At 43.3% G+C, this 9,694-nt stretch overlaps 1 protein-coding gene across 1 annotated transcript; it reads left to right on the plus strand.

The window, feature by feature from the left end:
• The first annotated feature begins 4,458 nt into the window (after window positions 1-4,458).
• On the plus strand, window positions 4,459-9,414 carry LOC147799469 (uncharacterized). The gene is made up of 8 exons (XM_087136043.1): window positions 4,459-4,602; window positions 5,475-5,587; window positions 5,767-5,888; window positions 6,158-6,225; window positions 6,748-6,916; window positions 7,393-7,610; window positions 8,347-8,447; window positions 9,260-9,414. The coding sequence occupies exons 1-8, from the start codon at window positions 4,462-4,464 to the stop codon at window positions 9,396-9,398; spliced, it is 1,071 nt and encodes a 356-aa protein (XP_086992169.1). The 5' UTR covers window positions 4,459-4,461; the 3' UTR covers window positions 9,399-9,414.
• The last annotated feature ends 280 nt before the right edge of the window (window positions 9,415-9,694 follow it).

Genomic DNA, 9,694 nt, shown 5'->3' on the forward strand with positions numbered 1-9,694 from the left:
AGGCTCCAGCCCAAGAGTTGAAAACGTGAGCCCAAAATAGGGCACTTCCAACACAAGAGTGGAACAAATCACCAAGGAGAGTGTCTCGATAAATTTGAGTCACCTGTGCATATCCACGGCTTGGTCAGTCGGTGCCCACGGCAGGCTGTACTTGACCATCTAAAATTGAACCGGACCCCCCCCCCACAGTTAGGGTTGGCCTCAGTTAGGGTTAGCCTTCATTAGGGTTGGCATCCACTAGGGTTACGCTCTGTTATGGTTGGAATCCAGCTTTTCTAGGTTTCATTCAGTCCATCCTAATCAAAGAATTTCTCGAATCCCACAAACAAACAATAACAAAGTGACATGTTCCAAATGTACATGTACATGTATAATTCTCATCCGATTATACGTGGTTATTTATTGTGTCCGACAATCCAGTATTTCTGATGTCTGATAATCCATAAAACTGTTATTCATGTCTTCTTGTGGTCTCTCTACCACTGCCAGGACCAACGACCCTGGGTCTTTGAGCTTTCATATGAGAGCAGAAGGGCTGAAAACTACGGTTGAAAAATGGTCCTAAGTGCCCGAGAAAGTTGAGGGTTGCCACTGGAAAAATGGCTGCAATCACACTTCGGAAAAATCACTTTGGGGGTGATTTTTGTGGGAATAATTAAAAATGTAATTGGTTAACCCACAAAAATTGAAAAGAAATTGAAAGATAAGTGACCAGACAAGAATTTCATTTGTGTTTCAGAAATCTCAGGGATGTTGGCGTGCATGCTATTGGGCCCTGAACAGCGCTGATTTTACACTGTTTCCAATGGGACTTGAATTAGTGGACTGTACCCTAATAGGATGCATTTCACCAAATGGTTGGATTTCTGCACGCGCGCGCGAGCTCATTAATAATTGTGATCCCTCGGGGTTTTTACAATAAGACATGCCATAATCAACAGGGTTCATAGAAATATTTCTATAAACCCCAAATTTTGGACTAGGAGTTTCCAGGTCAGGGTATTTCTTGTACAAAAAGCCCCAAAATCGCGGGCCTATTTTGGATAGAGGTGGGCGGCTACTTTCGGAGCTGAGCGTAGAGTTTTGCTACTATTTTGGGAGTATCTTCGGGGAAAGGCGAATAAAAAAATTCGGGTCGGCTAACCCCATCACATTGAAAGGAAAAGTGATCTTCTGGCCACAATCTTGAATTTACAGTGAAAAAACGGAGGCCAACCTCTTCCAGAGAGTCAACAGGCGCGCCATCGGTCTGATTTTGCACTGTTTTCTATGGACGCCTAGTTGGCGTAGTACTGGTGCAAGCATAAACGCATAGACCACCAGGTCCTATTTAATGAAACAAGCTGAATCTCCGCTCCCCTTGGTTTTTTCCTTACGATTTTCCTGGATCACCGTCATTCTATGCCAGTAAAGGAAACGAGAGAACCCCCCCCCCCCAGGCAAAAAATGGCGTGTCTTTCACCTCATACTGTGAAAGAGTTGGGACATGTGGGCAAGTGTATCAAGTGGGATGTCGCCTCAGTTTTATTTAGGTCCACTGCACATGCACTGCGTGCGCATGGAGTTACACGCATACGCGCAACTTCAACCATCGTCCAATGGGAGTCTGCAAATCGTGGCGCATCCGCGTGTATGTGACCAAGTTACTCACGAACCGGATAGACGTGGTCCGGGGACTTGCCCATATTGATTCGGGTTCATTTAAGAGAAGCTGTCAGGGAGAGCATTTAATATTGACGACCATTTTCTGCTTGAATGTGCCCTTTTGCTTTTGCGACGTGATTTTTGCAGTTTTGATATAAAAATATTTGGATAGTTTTTTATCTATTTTACTGTGCTTGTTCAGGTTAATTTCCTCATCAGTTGGGACTGCAATGGAAATAAGTTAATTTTACTTTTTTGCGTAATCCCTACTATTTTTAACTTTCGGAAATCGTTGAGTTTGCTTTTCTTGAGTGTGGAAAGAGTGAATAGATCAAATCAAATACACTATTTCCCGCTACGACCAGGAATAAAAGAGGGCGTGTTTGAAATGAAATCCACAGTCCTTTAGTACTCACGCATCGCATAGGTTCGCAACTTTATGCGCGTTGACGCAGAGCACGCTGAGTACGCGCAACGATTTTAGTCTAGAATGTGTGGTCTTTGCGCGCACGCCGAACGCGTTAGAACCCGGTTGGAAAACTTAGTGCCACCTGCCTTTCTTTCGCCGGTGAGGGGGCACTTTGGCTCAGGGCGGATAACGTTTCAATCACTCAGTATTTACACACCATTCTGTGCAGTCAGTTGAATGACTTTGTTATCTCCTTAATTAATATGAAGAGCAAAAAGCAATATCTCAGAGATGGCCGAGTGGTTAAGCTCGCGGTTATCAGATCGTTAGACGGCGGGTTCGAATCCCAGAAGTGACTTTTTTTATTTTCCCGACGCTTGCTGTCAGTAGCTATAAGAGACTCCAATTCACCCCCGTCAAATACCAGCAGTACCTTAGCCTAGCGGGTAAGCTCTGCGGCTGGCACTGTCCGCGAAGTCCAGGTGAGCGCCTTAGTACAGGTTCGAGACGTATGGCCGACTCGGTGGCCAGGGCTTAGGGGCCTGTCTCGTTTCCTCCCTTGCATGGTCGCTCGAACCCTTTTGGGGGTTAAATGGATGGGCAGGGAGGAAGTGCGTTGGGCCGGGAACCCCGAGATCCCAGAAGAGTCCTATATGGAAGCCGGTAACTGCGATTCCTTGCGAATTTCAGGAGTCCGTGCGCCTGAATGCTTGGTCAACACCGCATAACTTTTGGTTTTTTTCCCTCAGCACATTTTTTTCCGTGTCCCTGGGCGCGGAATCCACGAGGCAAGTTTCTAGGTTTGAATACAGTGAGCTACAGGATTGATGTTGATTTATTTTCATTCATTTCCTAAATTTTCGACAGTGACACTGATCCCGACCGTCTTGGGTCCATTTCTTCTCGGTGATGTCAGTATAAAATCTCAGTGTCCGGCGTATAATGTTTATTACTGTTAGTAAGAGACCCAGGGGTGGCACAGTCGGGCGGCACTCGCCTTCCTGTTTTATTGATGAAAATACATTTTCATTTGTTAATAACAACAAATTTCGTTCGCTTTCAACTGCAGAGTAATTTGATATTTGCAAAGAAAAATTCTCGCAAGAGATAAGTCCCACATCTTCTTGGGTTACCCCAAAAGTTGCAACAGATGCATTGCATCTGCCGCTCCTTTTCTTGTGAATGGTTGATCCATCACTTACTCTAGTCAGACAGGTCTGAACGAAAAATACAAGCAGGAAAATATTGAAATCAACTCGAAAGAAAGTAACGATCCCTAGATGCTGGAATTTCAAGAACAGAAAACGACATCGAGATTGCAACGGATGTCAAATCAGTATTAGCTTTTGGTTTTACCCCATTGTCGCCCGAGAAGACGCCTCGGCCATCCTGTTCCCCCACGGTAACCCACGTTAGACTTAATTTTGATGAGGCTGACTGAAACTTAATGTTGTCATTTGAATTAATCCCGTGCCTCATTGACATCAGTTTAATATCGAAATTTGTAGTGACAAAAATGGCCTAGTCAAGGAGCTCCCTTTATTTTCAAACTCAATACTTCCAAAATGTACCTGTTATTCAAACAGGTTTGTAGATTATGGGTAGTTCAGTAACGCCTCCTGGGGGATGAGGGCATAAAACCAGACCCTAGCCTCCCCCGCAAAGAGTAATTCGGCAAACACGACGGACATACAAGAAAATGTCCAAGTGGTCATAATCCCACTAAACATGCAGTTTTACCAGTTAGTTCCTGAATGCCACACAAATACAAGACGGTACACGTATGTAACGTGTGACCCGAAACTTGAGGGCGCTATTTCAAATTAATGAGGGAGAAGCACAGTCGTAAATGGTGCAGACCACTTATTCAGGTGAGAATTTCTGGCAAGCTCATTAGCATTAAAAGTGCCCCCACGGTATCTTTTGAAAAAGGAGATTGTTTGGCCCCCAAAATGGTGAGATTGTGTAAATTGTTGCCGGGATCAACGACCCTGGGTCTTTGAGCTTTCACATGAGAGCAGAAGGGCTGAAAACTACGGTTGAAAAATGGTCCTAAGTGCCCAGAAAGTTGAGGGTTGCCACTTGAAAAATGGCTGCAATCGGACTTCGGGAAAACTCACTTGGGGGGGGGTGATTTTGTTTTGTGGGAATAATTAAAAATGTAATTGGTTAACCCACAAAAAATTGAAAAGAAATTGAAAGATAAGTGACCAGACAAGAATTTCATTTGTGTTTCAGAAATCTCAGGGATGTTGGCGTGCATGCTATTGGGCCCTGAACGGTGCTAATTTTACACTGTTTTCAATGGGGCTTGAATTAGTGGACTGGACCCATAGATCCCCGCCCTGACCTGGTTGTGAATAGCGCCACCAATAGTTCTTTTGTCTGTTAATGTTGCGCACGTGTTCATGTCAGTATGTACGTGTATGTATCACGCAACTGCTGCTGCGAGGGTCGTTCTGTTCGAACCGCTGCCTTCTTTTAAAAGTAACATGTCCTTTTTCATCAGAGGTGCTGCATCGAAGAGAAAGAAACCTTTTGCCAAAAAGGTGAGAACTACCATTTCTCAGATGGTCATCACCTGCGCTTGATGTTGCAGGCGTAGTCGTTCATATATCTTGACATGTCTGTAGGCCTACGTGCTAATGGCATCTAATCCCGACACCAGAGTAAGAATACCAACACCCCGAAAACCATGCCGAAAATTGATCTCTCAACTGCCCAAAAATCGCTTCCTGTTCTCTAGCTATACTACATGTAGCTTTTGAATGTGTCGTTTGTGAGCCAGCGTGCTCGTTTTTCAGTTCCTGGCCAGTTATGCAGTGCCCTCAGCATGCTGAGTCATGTCATTGTCAGTGGCAGACCATTTTATCTCATCAGTGCAGCTCTGCAGATTTTGCATGTCCAATTGGTTGCCCAGGTTGGATGTTTTCTTCATTTCATTATGACTGATGGTCAGTGAGTCCACGTGGGCCACCCCAAATGGCAAACATGTCCATTATGTATTACATGGATTAATGTAATTAACTGATACTATAGATCATATTAACATTGGAATAGAAGAATAAATAACTCTGTGTGTGTTAGACCAAGCCATTTGCAAAGTATATGGGAAGATTTGATTTGGGAAAGAGCTCCATATACAGACACCACTCGGCACTCTACATTGTATGTACAAACCCTAGGAGACTGGTTTGAAAACTGGTCTATGTAAATGACTTGGTTTTCCCTCCTAAATTAAACTTTTCTGATCATGTTTTTGCTTTCTGATGGCCAATAGGTCACTGTAGGGAATAATTACTGGCGTCCATATGGAACTCTTCCTGAAATTTGTTTACTGTATGTACAATGATGTGTGGCACACGTCTGCACGTGGAAACCTGACCGTAAATTTACTGTCAAATATTTATTATGTTGAAAGGATTCTTCGGTCAAGCCCAAAAAAGATGCAAGTATTGCAGGGAACAACAAACTCCGGAAGAAGAGGTCCAAACTGAGTGAAGTTATTATTAGCGATTCTTCTGAAGATGAAGTGTAAGTAGTTATTGACATAGTCTCTGAAATCACTTTGTCTATTGAACTGCTTTTGGAAAACCTTAACGACAATTGTAGATGTTGGTACCTTCTGCCTGGGTGATGCTTGCAATCTTTACACATATTTGTTTTTTTCCATTTCTGGAGTTGTTCAAAGATTTCCACCATCTTAAATGCAGTGAATTCCCAGCCAGCAAGAGGAAGCTGGAGTCCTCATCTTCCGACTCCGAGGAGGAGGAAACGGCCCAAGAAAAGCGGCTGCGACTGACCAAGCAGTACTTGGCACAGCTGGAAGAAGATGGTGAGTATGCAGGAGTTTGGTTTTAAGGAAGAGCGGAGATATGAGGTAGTCAGAGAGGCTGAAAAAAATGTAATCAGCAGTATTTGCTCATATGTGGAAGATTAAAATTTCAAGGTTGAGTTTGCTCCCAAATTGCATATTCATGTAGAAGACAAATATTATGAAGAAATCCATTTTCTTTAAAGTTTTTGAAAGTATGAAAAATATTGTGAAGAAAGAAAAGTTACAATTTTTTTAATTATTACATTACATTTCTTTCTTTCTCCCAGAAAAAGACAACGAAGAAACCAAGGAAATTGACAGGGATGCCATCTCACACAGGCTTCGAGAGGAGGTGGTAAGTACGCAAAGTGGATGCTAAGTGCATTCATTTATTTGGAATAACATTAATTCAAAATATTTCTCTGGACTGCAACTCAACTGGTGCAGCTATGCCCTCTTTAGTACTGTATACAATTATTCATGTGTATTATCACTCACAAGCGAAATCCTGGCTTGATGCTAAAGTATGTGCCTTTAGGTCTTAAGGCTTTTTTGTGCTGTTACGAACCAGAACCAGATATGTTCAGGACAGAGTTGATCCTGGTGTAAAACTATCAGCTCTGTATCAAATGATCCTTCATCCTTCCTCTTCGTCCTTCTGCTGTCATACTTCATGCAGAATAAATTTAAATCTCGGATTAATGAAAAATCCCTAATATTTTTATAATACAATTTATGTTTTTTGTTCTTCAAAAGGCTTTCCTTATTTCTATGCAGTGTGAAAATGCATAAGACGACCAGATGTTGACAGAATGCCTGGTTGACCTTTACAAAGCAGAGAAACACATGTTTCAGAATTCTGTTTTCTTGATTCTAGCTTGAACAGAGTGGCAAATTGCAGAGGAAGGTGGCCCAAGATTATGACTTCCAAGCTGTCCCAGAGGTGACGGTGTTAAGAGGTCACAAGCTATCGATCACCTGTCTGGTCATTTCGCCCGACAACAAGCATGCGTACAGCGGAGCAAAGGACTGCTCTATCATCAAATGTAAGGGGAAGAGTTGTCTGTTATGTGGCAGTGTGGCTCGTTCAGCCAGTGTTTAATTCCAGTGACCTTGGTATGAACTGACTCAGTATTCTTTTCCCCATGGATGGGATACCAGCCCGAGTATGAATAGCAACTACATTCGAGCCCCTAACCCGTTGATCGTGAGTCATTAACTATAACCGTAGGCCGAGCTAGCAAGGGGAACATCTTGTTTACACCAAATGCTCCCAAGTCCACCCAAATTCACCCCAAGATTTAGGCTGCTTTAGAAGAATTGTCATGTGCATAGTGAAATTGCCGTCATGTTCGAGGAACTGCAGAATCCTGGTTGTCTTCACTGATTTTTGTTGATAGTTGAGGTTGGATGGCTTGTGAAACATTGGATTTTAGATTTTCCAAAGTGCTTTACTTTAATTTTTTGAGTTTTGAATGATTCACGGTTTTTGTTTTTCGACCACCTGCTGAAATTATTCCAGGGAATCTGGAGTCATGTTGCAAAGAGTATGTCATACCGGGCGGTAAAAAGGGGACCGAGGACACGCACAGAGGTCACACAACCCACGTCCTAGCCCTCGCCATCTCTAGCGACAACAGTTTCTTAGCATCGGGCTGCCGGAGTAAGGTCATCCACATCTGGAACCCGGGGAGCGGGAAGCTCTTACACACGTTCAGGGGCCACCGGGACGCTGTGTCGGTGAGTGTGTGCGCTAGTTAGCTGCTGCTTTTCCGGTGGGTGGATTTGGCTGGAATAGCCTCAGGTTTCGGCAGAGATGTCAGAAGAGTTTTGTTCAGTGAACCGTGATCTTTGCAGATCTTTCTGAATCCACAACGTGCGTGGGAGGGTGTTGCTTAGATCAGGAACGGTAAGGCCCAGTCATTGCTGGCTAAATTGGGGCCTGATGCCCCGCGAAAATTTTAAATTCAAATAATGTGCCTTTGGGTTCTTTCAAAAGTGTAAGTGAAGTAACACACAAATTTCATATTTCCTGGCAAAAAAGTGTGTCTTGAGTATGAAGTACGAGAGGTAGGACACAAACTTCATAATAACATATGGACACCCCTTTCTCTTTTTTTGGGGGGGGTTAAGTTTTGTTTTGTGCTCTTTTTCCACTTTTGTAGTGTTATTCTACGTGCACACGGATTCTGTCACGGTGATGTCACTTTGAATGGCATATTTGTTTAGCGTTAGCAAAGCTATACTTTCAGAGAACTGATCACAGAAACCAGCCTCCAGAGTCTGGCATTTTTTTCCTTCAAGCGGGCCTAAAGCTTGAACTTATGCCCGAGATGACATAACAGTTTGCTCATGATTGTGGAAAAGTTGTCAATGTCATGACCTCCCGCAGCAGCTGATGGCCTTCAGTGGATTCTCTTTAAAAAGGGGTCTATTTCATCGGCCAATCAAGTGATTAACCTTCTACTTCCCTCAGGGTTTATCATTTCGAAAAGGAACTCACACGTTGTACAGCGCTTCACACGACCGCTCTGTCAAAGTCTGGAACCTAGACGAAATGGCCTATGTAGAAACACTGTGAGTATTCAGTCTGGTCATCTCTGATACGCCTTTTGTTGAATATTCAATTTATTTACTTATCAGTTAGCAGTGTTAAACAGGGACTATATGTCAACCATTGATCAATTTTGCCTGGTAGTCGGGATATATTTTGCACAGAGGTTACCATGCAAAATTGACCAGTGGTTGATAAATTGGTCCAAGACGCACCATCAATCAAATCTTTCAGTCAGAGAAATCAATATGTCATGGACACATTGTTCTGAGTGTCACAGCTACTAAGTGATAACTCCATTAAATTGTGAGAGGGCTTGCAAAGAGATGTGAAATACCTCCTGCATAAGTCCTTAAACCAAGGGCCGTTTCCACAGAGCTGTGAAGAACAAATATTTACTTGGCACAAGGACATATTTGCTTTAATTGCAAAGACTGATTACCTATCAAAATGTCATGCAAGCCACATTGCTTCTGACTGGTTCCCATGCGATTTTTTTACAGTGAGTGCAGCCAGAAATATTTGCCGAGTAAAAGCAGGTTACCAGCTTAAAAGTCATACTAAGTGAATTGGCTTTTGGCTGTCCACAGCTGATTTATGCTTACCGTGTGAACTTACCCCTTGTCCTAGTTACTTGGTTGTAGCATGAAATGACACACAAACCTACGGATGATGGCTGCAGCGACTATCATAGAGTTCAGCATGATTTCAAGTCGTAGCCAAGAAATTCGAACACAGCCTCACTAAGCAATGTATTCCGCTCAGCTGCTCCTTGAAATGGAGACTTGGTGTACGAGTCACCGATTTTCTCTCTTTCTTCTTCCTCTCCTGGCAGGTTTGGGCATCAAGACAGCATCATGGCCATTGATAGCCTCTCCAGAGAGAGAGCCGTCACAGCTGGAGGCAGAGACAACTCGTTACGTGTCTGGAAGATTATTGAGGAATCCCAGCTCATCTACAATAGTCCAGGGTGAGCCAAGGTGGTCTGTTTGAATTCCCCTTTTGACTTATCTGTGTACCAGGGAAAGGCATGGGTATAAATGAACACTCAGTTTGCCCTTAACCAACTCAGTTTACCAAACACTGCTTTCCAGTGGTTTCCAAGAGGTTGTGGAAAAAAGTCGCATCTTCTTTAATTGGGCGTGAAATCATGACCTGTTGCTTACCAGTACAGATGACAGCATCATTATGAGGCCGGTTTAAATACAAGAAACTTACAGTTCCATTGACATGTTGACAGCCCATCGACATTGACACCCAAAATCAGTAT

Source organism: Acanthaster planci, linkage group LG04, assembly GCF_054643075.1.
Source record: "Acanthaster planci isolate LZ-2023a linkage group LG04, COTS_SCS, whole genome shotgun sequence".
Taxonomy (NCBI): Eukaryota; Metazoa; Echinodermata; class Asteroidea; order Valvatida; family Acanthasteridae; genus Acanthaster; species Acanthaster planci.

What these genes read in the sequence shown, in the direction of transcription:
- LOC147799469 (XM_087136043.1), top strand. Translation starts at nt 4,462, where the DNA reads ATGTCAGTATGTACGTGTATGTATCACGCAACTGCTGCTGCGAGGGTC. An exon ending in GATTCTTCTGAAGATGAAGT is followed by an intron (nt 5,588 to 5,766) that starts GTAAGTAGTTAT and finishes TCTTAAATGCAG; the next exon opens with TGAATTCCCAGCCAGCAAGA. An exon ending in ATGGCCTATGTAGAAACACT is followed by an intron (nt 8,448 to 9,259) that starts GTGAGTATTCAG and finishes CTCTCCTGGCAG; the next exon opens with GTTTGGGCATCAAGACAGCA.